The following is a 21,739-nucleotide window of genomic DNA, read 5'->3' as shown; positions in this document are numbered from 1 at the left end:
GGACGGACTGTTCTGCAGGGCCTGATTGGTGGCCCCTCACAGCCCACTGATTGGCTGATGCAAGTATATAAACCAGGAAGCCATGGTGGGGAGCTGTCTGAGCAACAACACAGATTACCTGTCTCCTTGTGCTCCAGACTCTGCTTGCAATAGACCCTAAATTCCAGCTTCTGACCCTCATTTGTCCTTGACTTTGCTATTCGAATACTGTCTGTAACCTGGTGCCTGACTCCGACTTCCTGACATGTTGACTCTGCTACTTATTTCCCAATTGCGACTTAGCAGCTCACCAGGACATAATGGCTACCCACAGCCTGGTGCTGATGGGAAGGAGAAAGATCACTGTTGCCCTCTCCAGTGAGGGGAAACAGACTCCTTCCTTCTTTTACCCTCCCAGGTCTCCAGGGCAGGGACTCTCTTGAAGTTTCTCTCTTCATCAATGATCAGAGTAATGTTGCCACTTAACACATAATCAGTAATTGCAATAATAAACAGTTTGAAGTGTTTGGAGTTAGTTAGAATTCTGTTATTTTGGAGCCAGATTTTCTGGAATATATAAAAGACTCCTCACTGAGGACTATGCTCTTGGTGTGTGTAAAACTTTATAAGACAGGTGTTTGAGTTCTTGGAGGAAACGTCTGAATTGGCTAAGAACACCTCTGTCTCCAGCACTGAGGATTGACAGATTTTACCAAACTTGCCACCACACTCCAAGGAGCCAAGCAACAAGCTTCAATTCCTTTCTGCCACATGCTTCCAGGTATTACTGTGCCCCTCTCAGCCACATTTATAGTAGTACATAGAGATGTGATTCACCGTGTTCAGGTATGGGGAATTAATTTCCTTTCATCTGCAAATATCAGAATCTCTGTGTCTCCCTGCAGGGATCATCTGCAGCATGCACAAATGGGCAGCATTTCTATTGGCATTTTATTTGCCTAACTTTGTTTGTGACAGCATCAATCTCATGGCTTCTGCTTCCAATGGATTCAACCTTGTTTCTGCCCTGACCTCGTTGGACAGGGCGTGATGTAACAATGCCTAAATGCTGAATTGTCTGTCAGGATGTCACGGATGATATTGCTGTGCCACTAATGGCAAACTGAAGATGAGTCTCTTATTTTCAAATATAAGCTTCAAATATAAGATCAGAAACACAATCATTAAAGTTCTCTTCCCTACCTGTATGCAATCATGAAATCACAGAAATATAGGGCTGGAAGGGCCCTTGAGAGGTCATCTAGTTCAGCCCCCTGCACTGAGGCTGGACCAGTTATACCTAGACCATCCTTGACAGGTGTTTGTCCAACCTGTTCTTAAAACCACCAATGATGGGGATTCCTCCACAGCCTCCTTTGGAAGCCTGTTCCAGAGTTTAATTACCCTTATAGTTGAAAGTTTTTTCTAGTAGTTAATCTAAATCTGCCTTGCTGCAGATTAAGCCCATTGCATCCGTCCTACCTTCAATGGACAGGGAGACCAATTGATCACCATCCTCTTTGTAACAGCCCTTAACATATTCGAAGGCTGTTATCAGTCCACCCTCAGTCTTCTATCCTCAAAACTTAAACATGCCCAGTTTTTTTTACCCTTTCCTCATAGGGGAGTTTTTCTGAACCTTTCTCATTTCTGTTACTGTCTTCTGGACTCTCTCCGGTTTGTTCACATCTTTCATTAAATGTGGTGCCCAGAATTGAATGCAATATTCCAGTTGAGGCCTCACCAGTGCCAAGTAGAGTGCTACAGTTACCTCCCATGTCTTACATACGACACTCCTCCTAATGCCTTCCAGAATGATATTAAGCTCTTTTGCAGCTGCATCATGGCATACTGAATTTGCGATTCACTATAACACTCAGAACCTTTTCAGCAGTAGTCCCCCCATACCACTTATTCCCTATTTTGTAGTTGTGCATTTGATTTTTCCTTCCTGAGTTCAGACCTGTGCACTCATCTTTACTGAATCTCATCCTCTAAATTGTCAAGATTGTTTTGAATTATAATGCTGTCTTCCAAAGTTCTTGCAACCCCTCCTAGCTTGGCATCATCTGCTGATTTTATAAGCATACTCTCCACTCCATTAGCCTAGACATTAATGAAAATATTGAATAGTTCTGGACCCAGGACTGACCCCTGCAGGATCCCACTAGGTACACCCTCCCAGTTTGACACTGAACCTTTGATAACTACTCTTTGAACATAGTCTTTCTATCAATTGTGTTCCCACCTTGTAATAATTTCTTGTAGCAACATTTCCCTAGTTTCATTATGAAAATGTAATGTGGGACTGTTTGACACAGCCTTACCAAAATCAAGATCTATCACGTCGGCTGCTTCCCCCTCATCCATAGGCCAGTAACCTTGTTAAAGAAGGAAATGAGTGTGGTTTGGTATGATTTGTTCTTGACAAATCCATGCTGGCTGTTCCTTATAACCCTATATTTATCCTCCAGTGCTTACAAATTGATTGTTTAATAATTTGTTCCAGTATTTTTCCAGATACTGAAGTTAGACTGACTGGTCTAAAATTCCCTTGGTTCTCTTTGGTCCCCCCTTTTAAAGATAGGTATTATGTTTGTCCTCTAGATCCTGTCCTGTCCTTCACGAGTTCTCAAGGATAATCGGTAATGGTACTGAGATTGCTTCAGCTAGTGCTGTAGGGTGAACTTCATTAGGCCCTGCTGACTTGAATACATCCAACATATCTAAATAGTCTTTAACCTGTTCTTGCGCTATTTTGCCTGGCAATCCTTCTCCCTTATTGTTAATATTAATTGTATTGAGTGTCTGGTTGCCATTCATCTTTTTAGTGAAGATTGAAGCAAAATAGGCATTAAACACCTCAGCGTTCTTGATTTTTATCAGTTATTAGCTCTCTTTCCCTGCTATGAAGAGGACCTACGCTTTCCTTTATATTTTTCTTGCTCCTAATGTATTTAAAGAACCTCTTCTTATTGCCTTTTACGGCCGTTGCTAGGTGTAACTCATTTTGTACTTTAGCCTTTCTCATTTTGTCCCCACGTTTGTGCTATCCTTTTATACTCCTCTTCAGCAATTTGTCCATGTTTCTACTTTCTGTAGGGTTCCTCTTTGATTTTCAGGTCATTAAAGAGCTTCTGCCGGAACCATATTAGCTTCTTACTGTACTATTCTTCCTACCTTTCCTTCATATAGAGAGAGTTTGCTGTTGCGCCTTCAATATTGTCTCCTTGAGAAATTTCTAGCTCTCCTGAACTCCTTTATCTCTTAGATTTTCTTCCCATTGGACCTTTTCTTACCAGATCTCTGAGTTTGTTTGTTTGTTTTTTTAAGTCCATTGTCCTTATTCTGCTGTTCTCACACCTTCCTTTCCCTAGAATTATGAAATCTATTATTTTATGATCACTTTCATCCAAATTGCATTCTACCTTCAGATTCACAACCAATTCTTCCCTATTAGTCAGAATCAAATCTAAAATGGTTGTCCCCCTTGTTACCACCTCCACCTGCTGAGACACAAAGTTGTCCCCAGTACATTCCAAGAAATTATTGGGCATGAGATGCAGTGAAGAGTAGCTAGGGAAATACATGGAAATAAAATGAAATAATTTGAGAAAGGGTAATGGAGTCCAGGGCCACCTCTTGTTTCACATTTCTTACATTTTAAAGGCAATAACTTTACCAACTCTGTAGCTGAGTGGGAAAGTCATGCAGGAATCTGGCTGCCAGCTGCTATATTTATGCGATGCACTGAGTGTGACCATGACCCAAGTGATAAAAGTTTGTAGCCCTGCAACCATGTGACGAACACTATTAATTTAACACTTCTGATGATCTCGCCTGCATCCTGCTCACTCATCTCTCTCGAACGGGGCTCCTTGCAATATTCCAAACCTGAGAGCAGCTTCAAAAAGCTCCTCATTTTTAAAAAGTAAGAACCTGCTTGTGAATGTGGAATTTGCCCCCAAATTCCATCGGTTCTAGGCTGACGACTGTGTTCAGCTGTTCTTCAGGTGTGACCTGATGATATTACCTCACCCACCTTGTCTCTCTAATAGCACTCTGTCACAGGACCCATTCAGACACCCCCTCTTGGGTTCCCATGGACTGCTGGGAGGGAACCCCAGTCTCTGGATCCCCAGGTGTTTTGAACTTCCGGAGCCTGAATGGAGCCTAACCATTTTCCCAGTTTTCAGGGTCCCGAGGCAGAGCCTTGGGGTAAAGACCCTGTGTCTGTCTCCCCACATGAGAACTGTAACCTGCTGCCCTTTGGCTCACTGCTGACCCTTCAGGTTCCCCTAGAGCTTAACACACCCAGGGGATGAGCCCACTGGGTTACATTGAACTCTTGCAGGAGGCACAGGCATATAACATACACAGAGACTTCTCACAGGAGTCTAACACCACTGCTCTTTTACTTGACAGATGAAGCACAAAACAGTACAGATCACAGATAGCACAACCACAACCTAACCGCAATGCTCCTCATCAGCTCACCCTTTTCTGAGGAGTCCTGGGGGACCACTGGTGATCTGGAAGGCAGGCAGGGTCCCCTGACTCATGAGGATTGTACATGCTGGGTTGCTTCTCCCTCTCAGAGTGTTTCAGCCCAGCTTTCCATGAAACAACTTTCATAAGAGCAACTTCATTGTTTTAACCAGAATTCATACATTTGACAGAAGAGCCCTGAACTCATCGTGCCAAGCCATCGTGTTCTCTCTCTTCCTGGTGTGTGCTTTAGGATCATTATTTTATTATTTGATATTATGTATCAATCTAATGCATATAACTGAACTCTCAATCCACTCCAGATTTCCACCCACATCTTTCTACTAATCGCTATAGTTCCCTACAAGCTGCTGTTTCTCTTCTGCCCTGAAGAAAACGATGCTGACAATAACCTCTGCCTTGTTCCTCTCACCTTCAGAAACTGGAGCATTTGCTACAAGGATGTCAGGGCGCTTGTGCTTTCCTACAAGGGGCCATTCAGAGCGTGGAGTCCTGTAGATTACCAGAAAGAGCTGCAGTAAGTATCATCTTCTAGCGCTAGACAAAGGTACAAAGCGCAGGATGCCGGACAGCCTGTGTGAGGAGTCTACCAGGCTCAAATTTTAGTGCTGTAATGGCAAGTCATGCTAAATGCTGTGTGTGCCATTTACATATTGTTTTAATATTCAAATTCTAAGTAAATTAGACAGTAAAGATCTTCAAGTTAAACAACTGGTGTCTGAATGGCTAGGTGTTTGTATGGAGGGTGAGAAGCTGGGACTTTATATCTGGGTTAGTGAAAAAATTGATTAAAAAGAGCAATTAAATTTTCCATTAAAGTAAAGTCACACTGACATAGGTCAGCTCTCCGTGCCCTGGGCCTAATCCAAGGCCCCTCCCACTCTAGCAGAGTGCAGGCTATTGTAGTGTTTGTTCTGGGGCACAGATTTCAAAGAGAAAGTAAGAGAACAAGAAGTAAAGAAAAGACATGGGAGAGCCTAGAAGTCTAGAGAGACAAAATCAAATGTTGTAGAAAGGAAATGCACAAAAGGGCTAAGATCTGCATGCTGCCATATGGAAGAGGACCTGGAAGGAAGAGGGAAATTCAACAGTGGAGCATCATGAAGGCTTTTCCAGGGTTCATTCCTTTCCATTCCTCTCTGGATGTGCTTTTTCTTAAAAGCTTGTACTTAGAAATCTTTTCCCTGTTATAAGAAGCAGACACAGTGTGATGTCAGGCCACGAGTGTGGTGGAAGGCAGAAGGAGTTATACCAAGTTATGTAACGTTGTCATTGTCCTCCTGCTCCAATGCGGTGGGAGATTCCCCCTGAATCAGCTTTGTGGTGATCTGCCAGTGTGAGATGTAACTGGATTTCTCGCTGTTAAGGGAAGATACATTTGAGTAAAGTGAGTCTCTGATGACCATCTTCTTGCCCAAAAAGAGCACTGATTTGTTTGAAATAATGAGTGCCTTGCTGCTGCCATTGTTAGAAACCCCTCAGGGGAGGGCATGGAACTGCTCTGAAAGGGTGTCATCTCATTGGTCTTTCTGAGCAGCCTGCTGCCAGTCCACAGGAAATGAGTTAACAGATGAGGTATTGATTTCAGCGGGAAAGAAAGCAGTGTTGTACTGTCCATATCCTTTCCAGTCCGTTCTTACCAGGACAGAGAGAGAGGGCTAGGGGGACTTGGGAGTACGATAAAAGGAAGGCAAGGAGAAGAGGACAAATTGTTTTCTCTGCAGTTAAATTCAGTTAACCATGCCAGTCAAATGGAAGCTAGTTTAGAGTGAGGAAAGATTAGGCCACGCTAGAAGTCAAATGGGAAACAGAGACCCTTTAATTACAGCACTGTGCTTCTCACTTGTTCCCATGATTTATTGTCATGGAGATTGACATCTAAAATGATAAAACCCTGCCTATGAGACAGGCTTTTCTAAGTCCTGTTTGTACAAGAGCTTGTGGGGTTTGATACTGTTAAAATGTACATTATGAAAAAACCTCAGCCTTTCTTTCTCAAGCGTAACTCTGAAGATGTCGAAAGCCCCATCTCAGTATGGCCCTGCAACAGTCACTTGCTGTTACTAAAACCAAAATGTATTTCCAAGGTATGCATGAGAGAGCAGCTAACACTCTGTGCCATCCATGCATCCTGTCCTCCATCAGAGAGTGTGAAAGATGCTGTATCTCCTCCTGCATTCACATCCACCTATGCCATGTGCCATCAGAGATAAACCTATTGCCAATACTTGGGGTGCAGTGAAGTCCATCACCTGGAGATAGTGGCCTATGATGTGATGGCTGTAGCTGACAAAATGAGAATAAACTGGAAGGCTTTTCTTTTCAGGGTAAAATCAATTAAACGAACACTGTGACCAAAACACCACTATAACATGGTTATTGGCAGCCTCAACAGAAAGGCTATGGACTGGAAGGGCAATGGGGACTGAATCACCCTCTGTTCTTTAGAGAGGAGACTTTTCTTGGGTAAGGTTGGGCTGTACTGTTGGGGCAGAGTGGTTTTTTGTTTGTGTTTTGTTGTTGTTCTGCTCCTGCCTGTATACTATAACAGCTAAATAACTGTATTTGCTTGCTGTTATAATTCCTCAGGAGGCTGATGTTTTGTTGAGGAATTATAGGCAATTGATGAAGAATGTCCTTGATGACACACGGCTGGTTAAACTGCAGTTGGAGGGTGGAGCTCTTCTGGCAAGGCTGAGGAAGGAGGAGTCTTGTGTTACTGTCACTGAGGACTACAGGTGAGTCCATGGGAAGGCAGGGAGGAAGGAGAGGGAGTCGAACAAAGGCGGACAGGGACTGTTTGTAGGGAAAGATTAAAAAGCTATCCAAGCAAAAAGCTCTTGTGCAGTAGCAGCTTTCCCGCTTTGACAGCTATTTGGGGAAAACAGCAGAAATTAAGAATGTGACGAATATACTTTTTTCTGATTTTTCAAATACCAAGAACTGTCTTATCTCTTTAAAATTCCTACTGACCTGCAGGGTAAATTCCTCTAAATAACAGTGAGATCCTTTTTGAAGCCACACCCTTTCCTGTGCAGGGCTGGGACATCAGGATCAGGACTGCTCCTGCCCAGAATTATGCTTGGATTTCATTTGCATACCACAAACTTCTTACAAAATTGTCGTAAGTGGTGATGCCAGTGGTGTTTACATGTTAAATTAACACAACTTTTAATATCTAACAGCTTCTTTTATAGAGATTTTCTGGCCTGTATGTAACAGCATATTTTCTGATGCACTGAGATCTGGTCCCTCTGGAGGTGCAGTTTGCACCCATAAATGATGTTCCTGGCATGTGTGCATCGTTACATCAATTCTGGCATAAATGTCAGTAGTGGCAACTCTCTCAGATTTGCACTTGCAAAAGAGAGACTACCCCCTGGAAACTGTACCAGACATAGTATGAAAATATACCTGGCATGGTATTATTATTATTATAGTAGCTGAAAGCCTGTGCTATAGGCCTGCGTATGGCAATTGGGCCAAATAATTCACTACCTGTGCAGTCTCCCTCACACAACCAGTGAAATTGTTGCATGCAGATTAACTGTAAAGTAAGGGTCGTGGTTGGCTGAGTTACCTCTGATATCGCAATAGTCTAGGACTTTTAGCAGGGCATAGATTCCTGCAGTACTGTAGCTGTACACTGCCCAGGTGTAATTTGTAACATCAAAATGGCTGACACCTTAAAAATTGGATGGTAACAGACCATGGATCCCAATGATGACACAATCTGGTGATATTCTGAAGAAAAAGAGCTTTGAACCATGCTGTTTTCATACTTTACATTGACTGTACAGACATTCTAGGCTTCAGAATGACAGTCCTGGGACCTTATTATATAGATTATTTGTATTACTGTCTTGCCTAGGGCCTGAAGTCATGGAGCAGGACCCTATTATGCTAGGCGCTGTGCAAACACAGAACAAAGGAATGCTTCCTGCCCCAAAGAACTTACAATTAAAGTTAAAGACAAGAGACCACAGACAGATAAATGAGGGAGAAAGCAGTGAGACAATATTGGCCAGTATGCTTGACAGTGGTCTCAGCACACCAGCAGCGTAACCATTGTCAAGTGTTTTATAGGCATCATGACAAAGGAGAGTTTTAAAGACGTTAATGAGTTAGTCATGTGGATGTTTATGGGCACTCCTCCCAGGTGTGAAGGGCAGCAGAGAAGAAAGCATGAAGTCACTTGTTTGAAAATGTAACAAGTGAACTGTGGAGGCTGGTTTCATGGGCCAATTGGAGGCAGAAATCAAGTTACTTGAGCATCATCGGCTTTTGTAATGGGAAATCATGCCTCCTCAATCTATTAGAATTCTTTGAGTGGGGGGTCAACAGACATGTGGACAAGGTTGATCCAATGGATACAGTGTATTTGAACTTTCAGAAAGCCTTAGAGAAAGTCCCTCACCGAAGGACCTTAAGCAAAGTAAGCAGTCATGGGATAAGAGGGAAAGTCTTCTCATGGATGAGAAACTGGTTAAAAGGTAGGAAACAAAAGAGAGGAATAAATGGTCATTTTTCACAGTGGAGAGAGATAAATATCAGGGTCCTCCAAGGATAGATACTGGGGACCAGTGCTGTTCAACATATTTATAAATGATCTGGAAAAAAGGATAAACAGTGCAATGGCAAAACATGCAGATGATACAAAATTACTCAAGACAGTTACGTTCAAAGCTGACTGTGAAGAGTCACAAAAGGATCTCACTTGACTGGCTGACAAAATGGAAGATGAAATTCAATGTTTTGCAAATTAATGATCATTGGAAAATATAATCCTAACTATACATACAAAATAATGGGGTATAAATTAGCTGTTGCCACTCAAGAAAGAGATCTTGAAGTCATCATGGGTAGTCCTCTGAAAACATCTGTACAAATATGCAGCAGTTAACAGAATGCTAGGAACTGTTAGCAAAGGAATAGATAATTAGGCAGAAAATATCATAATGCCGCTATATAAATCCATGATACACCCACACCTTGAATACTGTGTGTAGTTCTGGTCGCCTCATCTCAAAAAAGATCTATTAGAATTAGTAAAAGTGCAGAGAAGGACAACAAAAATTATTAGGAGTACAGAACAGCTTCTATAAGAGGAGAGATTAAAAAGACAGGGAGTGTTCATCGTAAAAAAAAAAAAGGTGACAAAGGAGGGATATGACAGAGATCTGTATAATCGTGAATGGTGTGGAGGAAGTGAATAGGGAAGTGCTAATTACCTCTTCAGAAGAAGAGGGGATTAACTAATTAAATTAACAGGCATCAGGTTCAAAACAAACGTAAGGAAGTACTACGTCACACAACAAACAGTCAACCTGTGGAACTCGTTGCCAGGGGATATTGTGAAGGCCAAACGTATAACTGGGTTCAAAAAAGAATTAGGTTCATGGAGGATAGGTTCAGCAATGACTGTGAGACAAGATGGCCAGGGACACAACCTCATGCTCTGGGTGTCACTAAACCTCCAGCTGCCAGAAGCTGGGACTGGACCACAGGGAATGGATCACTTGAATTTGCCCTGTATTGATCATTCCCTCTGGCGCATCTGGTACTGAGCACGGTCAGAGACAGGATACTGTGCTAAATGGACAGTTGGTCTGATTCAGTATGGCCATTATTGTATTATGTTCAACCTGGCCCTCTCTCTAGGTGCTCACATCCAGGCTGTGTCTATATCTTGCTGATTATTTCTGTAGAACATCTCTAAGAAATGGCCTTTCCTATTTATCCATAGCTGAAATTCTCATCATCTTGCATCTCAGTTACTGCAACATCCTTCCCTCTGGCTTTGACAAATGCTCTTACCCTGCTTGTATCCATTCAAAATGCTGCTACAAAGATCATTTTCCAAGCTCATTGGTTTGACCATGTCACCCCTCTCTTCGAATCCTTCCACTGACTGACTCCCCTTTCTCTGAATGTCAGGCAGAATGGTGGTGTTGTCCACAGTGACTGAGAAAGGGAGTTGGAAGGAGCTCGTGTGGGTTGATTAAGAGCTGTGTTTTCTCCATGTCTAGCTTGAGCTGACAGTCAGACCTCATGAAGAGATGTTGGAGGGACAGGCCAACATTTTAAGATGGACTGAAGGAGACAGGTCTGGAGTAGAGAGGTAGATCTGTGAGTGGTCAGCATAGAGATGGTAGTGGAATTTGTGTTTGTGTATGAGATGAACCAGAGATGAAGTGTAAAGGGAGGAGAGTCCCTTCTTCCCGTGTTTTGTCCCATGAGTCATCCTTTCCTGTCCTGCCGCCTGTTGCTGTGTGGGAGCTTGACATAAACAGGGGAATGTGAGTTGCTGCAATTGTGAGACCAACTGTACACAAGGGGAACCAAAGACACAAAGTAATCAAACAGAAACAATGGAGGAAATGATAGATTTCTGTAATCTGTTTTGGTGATAGTCGATAATTGTATTTAGAGTAGCTGAGACGTGTCCTACTGCAGTGTGCCTTTTAAGTTGACCCTGTCACTTTAATAACATTCACTGATAAGGCATAGAAAGGACTGATACAGTTTACAATCATTCTCATTTGGATGCGGTGAGTAAAAGGCCAGCTCCATCCTTGTCCAGTACCTGTACTAAACAAGATCAAGCAAAACTCTTATGAAGAATAATCCCAGTACGCTTGCTGGCTCTGAAGGCCTGATTTTCCTTGCTTGTTCGTGGCTTAGTATGACCGAAAATTCAAGTCATAAAGTGGGAATAGAGAGAAAAACAAACCCAGTGGAAAACATGTAATTAATGCCTTATTTCAGTTTAGTGATCTATGCACTAAAATATGCTGGCGCCCACATCGGTGTCCTGGAAAGGAAGCAGGCTTGTACTCCCTGTGGTGGGGTATTATCTGACAAACACCTTTTGGAAATACATTGCAAAACACCACTTCAGTCCTTCATTAGTAATGAGACATCCCCCTCCCTGCCCTCCCTCTAGCTGTTAGTTTTGGCTCCCTTCCCTTTTCTCCTCCCCCTCTAGCATGCTCATATACCGTTCTGTGCTTTCCATAGCACGCAGAGCAAATCTCCCTGTACATCACAACTGCGGATATTCTAACTGATTTCCTAAACCCAAAGTGTAAGTGTCTTGTCTCAGAAATTGACAGTGCAGAAGATGTTGTTAGTTGAGAAGAGCATGGTATGGCATGTAAGTCTGCATTTGTCAGACAAAATCTTGACATTTCACCTAGAACTATAGACAACTGCAGTGTAGATGTCTGTTGGGGCCCTCACTGTATGTTCCCCAGCTGCCTTGTACACTAATCCACCCTTAACAGAGTACAGATCAAGAGCCATAGCTCTGTGCTCCACTTTTCAGTGTACATCGAGCCCCTACACCTGCTCTCTCTCCTGCCCCAATAATGTTCATAGGTAGAAGATGGTCCTGGTCAATCAGGCACAGATCAAATTAGGGGAATGAAAAGACTCCTGTCCTAGGCCAGTCTGTGGGGAAATCTTGTCTAATAATGGTCTCACAGCCCAAAAGAGTGTTCTGTTGAGTGATGAGGCTGAAAACACCTACTTAAGATCTTCCATGGCCCTCCATGACATGGTAGCCAGCATGTAATCTCTGCTGAATGCAGGGGCAGTGTTTTAGCTGCAAGTACTGTACATCCGTGTTTGTAACCAAGATTTCAGCTCACTATATTTGCTATACAACAGTCAGGCTCATTAGCATGGGCGAGGAAAGCCTCCAGGTTCTACTGTGCAGATCCTTTGGTATAGTAACTTGGGCAAGGCTAGCGTTGAAATGCAAATCTAGGAATCTCAGCTCGTCTGAGATTTGCCATTAGCCAAAGTGCAGACAAATAATGTAGCTAAATAATAGCAGCATAAACATTATGAACTCTGCCTGCAGTGGCGGACACTGCTACTGCCTGTGAAATTCCTGCCATTTCAAACAGTAAGTGAACTCCTCTGGCAGGTGAATTGTGTGTATTTAAGAAGCGTTTCATTTTACGTATCAGCTCACACCTCAGAACAAGCCCATTGCAACATTAGTTTTGGTAAATATTCTAGTTCGCTGCTTATTTTGTGAAGAATTTAGAAACCTACTCTGTAGACACTCATCTTAAGTGCTGAAAAGCCAGCTGTGGTGATGCAGCACGAGGGTGAATCCTTATGAAAGTGTGTGATCCGGGTGCCAGGGGAACGAGTGGAAGCAAGTCACTAAAACCTAGTATCGATCTTAAAATTTCCCACCATGGCTCTTCCATTATTGCAGCTACAGCAGTGTAGAAAAACTGGGAACTGTAGCACAGACAAGATGCCCAGTGACTGCTGATCTTTGAATCACCATGTCATCTACATCTGCTCTGAATCTTTTTAGTCTAGCACGGTAGATCACAAACTTTTTAGTACTGCAGCTCCCATACAAATATTTAAAAACTTGGTGTTTCCCCACAGCCAAATACTTTTTTTTTTTAAACCAACTCAGGACACTAGATTGAAGAGGGATACTAGAGTTTGGATGGTTTTATGACTGTATTCAACTACACACAGTTTAATGATATAATCCGATCTAATTTGGGATTTAAAATTGTAATTTGAAAATATGGATTTTTGGGCCTAAAATTTCAGTGAGAAGAATGGGCTTGTTAAATAAAAGTTTTCAAGTATTATACCTGCTTTGACTACTCTCACATAACACAGAACCTGAGCCATATTGGCTATGTCTGGCTTCATCATGCTTTAGTGCAAAATATTGACTTTTCTTAACTTGTTCAGTCAGTTGGTCCTCAGTGTATTGACAGAAGGCATTATTTGACACAGGAATGGTTTTCACTGTCATGGCTGTTTGTTTCCCAGTCATAATTCTATATATAACCATTGCTGCTGGAAGTACAAGGGTCTTCTGTGGTGCATGCTGGGTTGCATTTTGCAATTCGCATGGTCACAACATAAGACACTTCTATGGCTTTTTGAGGAACAGTTTTCTTTAGCAACATTCGCTCTAAATTTTCTGTACACCGAGTGGGCTACAAACTCCACTGAGCACTACATTTCTGTCGTTGGGTAAGCTTACACTTCTTTTAAAGTCTTCTGACATTGAACTAATTTGCTGCTGCATTGCTACAGCTGTGTATATGAACTGAGAAGAAAACATCTGTATTTATACTACAGCACACTAAAACTGCAGTGGTGACCAGACTAAACAGAGAATGTTGTAATACTTTAATTATGCCACTAAATAAAGAAAAATGATTGGAGGTGCTAATTTATCAGTGCAAGATAGTATATACATTCTCCTAAAATCAATGTATTTATTATAAATTACACATTTACAGAAAATACTAAATTAAAACAAAGAACATTACATTGAGTACATGACAGATAATATATATGAACCCACAATGTGGGAAGGTTAATCTTTATTGAACACGACTTGTTATTAAGTTGTATGCAGTGTTGTTGTAGCCATGTTGGTCCCAGAATATTAAAGAGACAAGATGGGTGAGGTCTTTTATTGGACCAACTTCAGGTCAGACTTAAAGAAGAGCTCTGTGTAGCTCAAAAGTTTGTTTCTCTCACCAACGGAAGTTACCAATAGATGATATTACTTCACCTACCTTGTCTCTCTTGTTATTATGCTGGAAATTTCTCTTGTCAGTCTTTCACATTTGTCCAGTGATGGTAAATTTTGTCTATGTTTATCTTCATTTGCTGCGAGGTAGTATTTTATTCTTATAAGCTGGACCACATAGATAACATCTAGTCTGTTGAGAGACTTAGTTTTGATCTGATTCATTAAACTAAATCCGCATTTGCAGTCGGCAATAAAGGCTTGAAAGGTGCCACATATATCAATAAACTGAGCCAGGTCTGCAAACTGCTCTTCTTCCAGCATGTGAACTACCATGTTGTCAAATGTACTTATTGAGTCCACTTTAATTTTTTCCACAATGATAAATTTATAGTCTGGGTACTGCTTGCAGATGTGTTAGGTTATTGATCCATCTGTTTGTATTGATAGATTCAAGACTGCTTGGTACTTGCCAATGAGTTTACTAACATGTTCTGTGCCATAATCAAAATGAAGAAGAGCTCTGTGTAAGATCAAAAGTCTTTCTATCTCACCAACAAAAGTTGGTCCAATAAAAAATTTGGCAGAAAACAGTGCTTCATTATCGAATGCAGACCACCCTTACAGCTCATTGTCTGGAAATCAACAATCTGAATGTTCACAGAGCTCTGTAATGAAGTGGGAGAACACCTGTTGTGTCAACAGCATTGGCAAAAGATGCCATTTGTGGCTTCACTTTCTCACTCCAGTTACCTTTTTCTCCAAGATACTAGGAGCAAAGTTTTGCTATTTTGACCTTTGCATAACAATATGCCTCAATGACGGTGAGACGGTTTCTCTGAAAAATTTGGCACAGCTCTGACAATTAACTCAAAATATCATCTAGCACAGTCAGTGCAATATGATACTGGGGATCTATGAGCTTTTTGAGACAATATTTTGCTACAAGATCATTCTTCCAATTGACTTACATGGCTACAGCAAAGTGACATACTCACCAGCGCACTTCGTTCAAAGGCTGGTGTGATAATGCATCAATTTCTGATACACTGGCCAACTCCTAAACTTTCTTTTCTTAACAGCTGATCTGCTAAACATTGTGTATACAGTTTGCAATAATGCTTCCTCTTGTTTAATCACTGGTATGTGTTTCCATGTGTCGTCAATGCCTATGTCTTCTTTATGGGCAACACAGTGTTGTGCTAGTAAGTGTGGCGTGCATTGTCTAAGAGGTGCAGCTGTATCGTTAGGCTTACCTAACCTGACAGAGCTGCCATTTGAAATGAGCATCACCATGTGCTGCATATTCAGATTGAGATTCGTGGAGAATTGTTTGGTGGCACCTGTCATATGCCTAGCATTTCAGGCAGTTAATTGGATAATGCCAGCAACAGAGTCTTGTGGCTTACATCATTCTGAGCTCGAAACTTGATGTAGATAGATTCCAGGCAAGAAGGGACCACTGTGATCATCTAGTCAGCCCTCCTGTATAATACAGGCCACCAAATGTCCCCAAAATAATTCCTAGAGCAGATCTTTCAGAAAAACATCCAATCTTGATTTACCCTCACAGGTAAAAATTTACAATTTATTTCTAGTCTGAATATGTCTAGCTTCAACTTCCAGTCATTGGATCATGTTAGACCTTTCTCTGCTAGACCAAAGAGCCCATTGTTAAATATTTGTTCTCGTGTAGATACTTATATATTGCAATCACACCTTAACTTTCTCTTTGTTAAGCTAAATAGATTGATCTCTTTGAGTCTATCACTACAAGGCATGTTTTCTAATCCTTTATTCATTCTTCTGGCTCTTCTCTTTCCAATTTATCAACATCCTTCTTGAATTGTGGACACCAGAACTAGACAGAGTATTTGTGCTGCTCCCTGTTGGTACTCAGGGTTGGGAGGCAGCTTGCCACCACCTGCCCTTAGTGTCTGCCCTAAGAAGTCTACGCCTACCGTGGATCTGCTCCCTGAAACCACCAGCCTCCTGCAACACAAGCACTACCTTCTATGCCTCCGCAGGCCTCCCTCTCACTCTACAAGTTAGCAATAGCAACCAACCTCTGTGTCCTCCAAGCATCCCCTTGTAGTGTCCATACCATTATCCACTCAATACTCTCAGAATTACCAGGCCTTCTGTTCCCAAAGGAACAGTATGCTACAGCTTATTAGTTATTCCTTTAGAACACGGCTCTGCTGAACATACATTTAGAGCGAAAACAAGCATCAGTTTATTATCAAAGAACAGAGATTCAAGTGTTAGGGAGTGAGAATATTGGAAACAAATAGTTACATATAAATCAAAATCGTAATGGGCTCTTTAGAGCTTAAACGAAACTAACACAGCATTTCTCTGTCTCCTGCAAAATAAATTACCCCAAGTCCTTTTCCCTAGCTTTTTCAACCAGTTTGGCTGAGATCCCTTCCCAGAAGATCAAGCCTGCTGGCTTGTCCTCACAGATTGAAGGAATATCTGAGGGGTCATCTGTACCCCAGATATAGTTTCAGAATTCATTGTCTTACTCCTAAAGAGGGTAACTCCTGCTGGTTTTGTTTTTTCCTCCAGCCCCTGGCATCTATTGATTTAGCATTTTGCTCAGACTACAAATGGGCATCTCTTGTGACCCATACAATACTTAATTTGTACATGATCAGCCTGAGTAAGATAAAATGCTCGTATCCACTGCCTGCCAGGCATATGTGGGTTACCATTTGGTAATCTATCTTAACTCACAGGCCTAGAGAACATAATTTTACGTACATATCCATAACTCTTTACATGGTTTCCGTACATACATTCCAACAATGATTATGGTGACCAGCATGACCCAGGCTTTCATTAGAGACCACATATGAAATTTTTTGGCAGGCTGGTATGTAGCTCTCAGACCCAGGGGATTCCTATCAACCCTATATACCCCTGTGTCCTTTGCTAATTGGCATTAAGAGGTCCTTGGTGCACAGTATTCTGGCAGTGGCCTTACGAGTCCAAAATACAGACTTAAAATAACCTCTCTGCTCCTACCTGAGATCCCCTTGTTTATGCATCCAAGGATCACATTAGCCCCTTTGCCCACAGCATCACACTGGTAGCCGTTCACTGTCCAGTTTATTATCTACCATGGCCCCCAAATCATAATCTTATTTTGGACTATGTCATGGGGTGTCCACCCGACACTGGGTTGGAAGGGGTTAAGGTGGCCAGGGAGGCCAATCAACTCCCCTCTATGCCCCTGGAGGAGGAGCCAGGGAGCTGGCCACTAATCAGGGAAAGACTCAGCTGTGAAGGAACAGGTGGGGTCAGTATATAGCCAGATAGCTGGCTGCAGGGAGGCAGGCTGCAGTCACTTCCTGATTAGAGGGAGTTAAGAAGGTGGCAAACCCAGGGAGGAGAGAAGCCAGTAATGTAGGAAAAAGCCCAGGGGAACAGCTGTGAGGAGTAAGGAGATGTAGGATTTGACTGCATGTTATAGGGTCCCTGGGCTGGAATCCAGTGTAGAATGTCAACCTAGCTTCCCCTACCGGCCACTGGGAAGGGGCACAGAACATTGGAGACGCCACCCAGACAGCAGGGTCTGCAAGGCCTTTGATTTCCCCAGAGGGAAAGGACTTTAGTGACCTGGCTGGAAGGAAAGCTGCAGATCTGGGAATGAGTGAGGCAGCAGATTGAGACAAGACTGGGGAAGACACCACTGGAGGAAGAGTGCAGACTGGCAGAGCTAATCCCCAGATTGACCAGTAGGAGGTGCCATGTGCAGTGAGCAAACCCCATGACAGACTACTTCCGTAATAGACTATACAAATTCAAATGTGTAGTTTTTGCTTCTCCTAATTGTAGGAAGATTAATGAATTTCACTATGTGGTCATGGATGTGCTGTGCAGACAGCATGGATGAATTTATCATTACAGCAAGGAGTACGTTGTCAGTCAGTATTTTTATTTCATCTTGATTTGCTTGCTGCCATTCCTCCATTTCATCACACTTCTTTCGGCTTTCAGTAGACTCTGCTAGTAAAGCTGAATTCCAAAGCCATGGTTCTGGTTGCGTAGCGTTTTAACTGCAACAGCATGAACTCTCTGAACTAAGTGGCATTTTAGATAGTCCAGTTTCCGTTTATTCCAGTTTTTAACCTGTTGTAAATTCTCCCTTCAGAACAAAATTCACACACAACCCTGACACTGACTGAATACAGAAAACTGCGTCTCAGTTTCAAGAAGCCCCTTGCTAGAAAATCGGTTGTTTTGGTTTCCACAATTTCCAAAAGACAATTGTCTTTAAATGTAGAACTGTTTTTTTTTTCCTATGCCACTGTTGGTGCCTGTACTCCTAACTGACGCTTGGACGTAGTGATGTTTGAACAAGGTACCTGTCATATTCTAAACTGTTTGCAACTGACACCGCTAAGTGTGAACTACAAACACAGAGGAAGTTGTGAGCAGCACAGTTTGTGCCATGCTTGGTATATGTAAGATTGCTGCATGGCCACATCTGTGTGTAGTTTAGAGGGAACGTTGTTAAAACTCTTTTTTGCTGCTTCAATTCTTCTTGTTTCTGAAATAAATCATTTACAAATTCTGGGTGTTTAGTTTCTGAATGTCTCTATAGTTTTCTTGCCCTCATGCTTTCATTTACTAACAACTGAAAACAAATGACACATTGTGGCTGTGGACTTTCCGCAGGAATATTGAGACATGAAAATCCAAATATAGAATCATAGAAATGTAGGGCTGGAAGGGACCTTGAAGCCTCGTGCGCTGAGGCAGAACCGAGTATACCTAAGCCATCCCTGGCAAGTGTTTACCTAACCTGTTCTTAAAAACCTCCCAGGGACGGTGATTACACAGCCTACTTTGGTAACCTATTGCAGTACTTAACTATCGTTAGAATTAGAATGCCTTTCCTAATATCTAACCCAAATCTTCCTTGCTGCAAATTAAGTCCCTTACTTCTTGTCCTCCTTCAGTAGACATGGAGAACAATTGATCACCATCCCCTTTGAAACAGCCCTTAACATATTTGAGCACTGTTATCAGGTTCCCCTTCAGTCTTCTTTTCTCAAGAATAAATATGCTTATGGTTTTTACCTTTTTCTCGCAGGTCAGGTTTTCTAAATCTTTTATCATTTTTGTTATTCTCCTCTGGACTTTCTCCAGTTTGTCCACATCTTTAAGTTTGGTGCCCAAAACTGGACACAGTACGCCAGCTGAGGCCTCACTAGGGCTGAGTAGAGTGGGACAATTACCAACCATGTCTTACATATAACACTCCTGTTGCTATATCCCAGAATATTAGCCTTTTTCACAACTGCATCACATTACTGACTCATAGTCAATTTGTGATCCACTATAACCACCCCATCCTTTTCAGTAATCCTACCACTTAGCCACTTATTCCCCTTTTGTGGTTATGCATGTGATTTTTCCTTCCTAAGTGCACAGTTGTGCACTTGTCTTTATTGAATTTCATCTTGTTGATTTCAGAACAATTCTCTAATTTATGAAAACCATTTTGAATTCTAATCTTGTCCTCCAAAGTGCTTGCAACCCCTCCCAGCATGACGTCCTCTGCAAATTTGGTAAGCATACTCTCCACTCCATTATCCAAGTCATTAATGAAAACATTGATTTGTACTGGACCCCATTAGATACGTCCTTCCAGTTTGAGAGCAAACCATTGATAACTACTTTTTGAGGATGGCCTTTCAACCAGTTTTGTACACACCTTATAATAATTTCATCTAGACCACATTTCCCACAATGATTGTGTTGTTTTCCTTTTCTGTTTAACTTTATTAAAATCATCTTCATTGAACATTTTCTGGCTGTAGACTTTGCACTTGGTAAAAATTTGTTCCATTATACAGAAAAGCGCACACACCTGTCTCTCCCGCAGCTCCTTTCCTCTGTCTGCTAGTGCTGCTGCTGGGAGCCTCTCTTGCACCTTTGCTTCAACATGGGGCTTGCAGCCGAGGGACTTCCCCCACCCAGGAGTCTCTCTGATGGAGGATCCTTGAAAGAATGGAGGATAGAGAGGTACCCAGGCTATGATCAGAAGGAGGCCTGGGGAGCAGACAGGGCTAACCAAGACTTAAAAAATAAGCACTTTGTGCTGGACCTTACAGAGAAGGTTCCTGGGTTTGACCTTCCATAGACATCTCGGTCAACTCTGAAATAAATACAAACCAACCATGGCAGATGTGGACATTTAATGAACAAATGGAAAATCAAGGACTCCCCAGCATGCAAGTGTGGCTCCCCATGACAAACCATCAAACATATCATCACCTATTACCCAATTTATAAATATGAAGGAGGCATCACTGAAATAAATTCTGCCACTCCAGTTGTAGCCATCTGGCTCGGTCAGCTTCAGGTGAAATTGTAGTTGCTACTCTACACCAGCCATACAAAAGAAAAAGAAGACAAGAACTCCATTGCAGCAGCTCCCTACACCCCACATGGCATCAGGGACTGCATCCCTACCCTTACCACTCCACACGGGGGGACAGCACAACCCCAGCTTCACATACTCTGATCTGTGAGTGCAACCATTGGTGTATGTGTAGCAGAAGTGGACACAAATGTTTTCTACTTTCTAATTACCATTCTAATCTGAAAGATCTATTCTGTTCTGTCATTTTCAGACATTTGCACAGTATTGGTTTTTAATTGCATGTTGATGTTTCACACAGTGCTTGGGATGTAATACATTTTTATATTTGTGAAATATATTCATCTTTATTACTGCATTATATACACGGCACAGTACCTAGCAGTCTTCTTGCAATAGTACAGCACCATAGAACTTGCAGGTCCAATTAAAAACACTGTAGTAATTATACATGTGCAGTAAGTGCTGCATCATTAATAAGTTCATTAACAGACAGTGTGATAGTCACAAATACACACCAAGCATTGCACAGTTCCTAACACCCCCCAGACTTCCGGATCAGGTACAGTGCTGTCCAGCACAGCACATTACTGCAGCTGACTGGTAAAGTGCTTTTTCAAGGCTCTGTCAGCTGCAAAGCTCAATATTGCGGTCTTCTAATGGCCCTCATGTGGGGCTGCTTAAACTCAGCAGACAGCTACTCCACTTCTGCCCTTCACCCCGGCAGCAACTTTTCCTCCTTTGACTTACTGTTATTATGCAGGACACAACAGGCCGCTATAACCATTGGGATGTTTTTCTCATTGAGATCTAATCTAGTGAGTAAACTCCGCCAGCATCCTTTCAGTCTGCCGAAAGCACCTAACTGTCATTCTGTACCTGCTGAGCTGGTAGTTGAATCTTTCCTTGGTGCTGTCACAGTGGCCGACATATAGCTTCATGAGCCGGGTGGAGCAAAGGATAGGTTAGGTCTCCCAGGATCACTGTTGGCATTTCAATATCACTAGCGGTAATCCATCAGTTGGGAAAAATGTCTGTGCTTGCAGCTTCCTGAACAGTCCTGTGTTTTAAAAGGTGTGAACACCATGCAGCTTCCCTCACTATCCCACACTGATATTGGTGAAGTTTCCCTGGCGATCCATGAATGCTTGCATAACCATAGAAAAGTAGCTGTTTATGTACTCTGTTGCAAGGTGGGCTGGTGTGAAAATAGAGATGTGTCTGCTATTTGTTGCCCCACCTCAATTTGGAAACCCCAGAGCTGCAAATTCATCCACGATGTCTTGCACGTAGCTTAAAGTCACAGTCCTGCATAGCAGGAA

General features: G+C 42.3%; 1 protein-coding gene across 2 annotated transcripts in view; it reads left to right on the top strand.

Annotated features, from left to right (window-relative positions):
- The window catches only part of PLEKHG4 (pleckstrin homology and RhoGEF domain containing G4), a 213,312-nt gene that overhangs the window by 119,979 nt on the left and 71,594 nt on the right, over window positions 1-21,739 (top strand). For both annotated transcript variants that reach the window (XM_067552805.1, XM_067552814.1), the window contains exons 9-10: window positions 4,907-5,005; window positions 7,078-7,226. In XM_067552805.1, the coding sequence (XP_067408906.1) occupies window positions 4,907-5,005; window positions 7,078-7,226 (248 nt within the window). The remainder of the gene's footprint in view (window positions 1-4,906; window positions 5,006-7,077; window positions 7,227-21,739) is intronic.

Source organism: Emydura macquarii, unplaced genomic scaffold (genome assembly GCF_026122565.2).
Source record: "Emydura macquarii macquarii isolate MOO-44397 ecotype Brisbane River unplaced genomic scaffold, CSIRO-AGI_Emac_v2 contig_295, whole genome shotgun sequence".
NCBI lineage: Eukaryota > Metazoa > Chordata > Testudines > Chelidae > Emydura > Emydura macquarii.
This window is presented reverse-complemented; position numbering and strand designations above follow the sequence as displayed.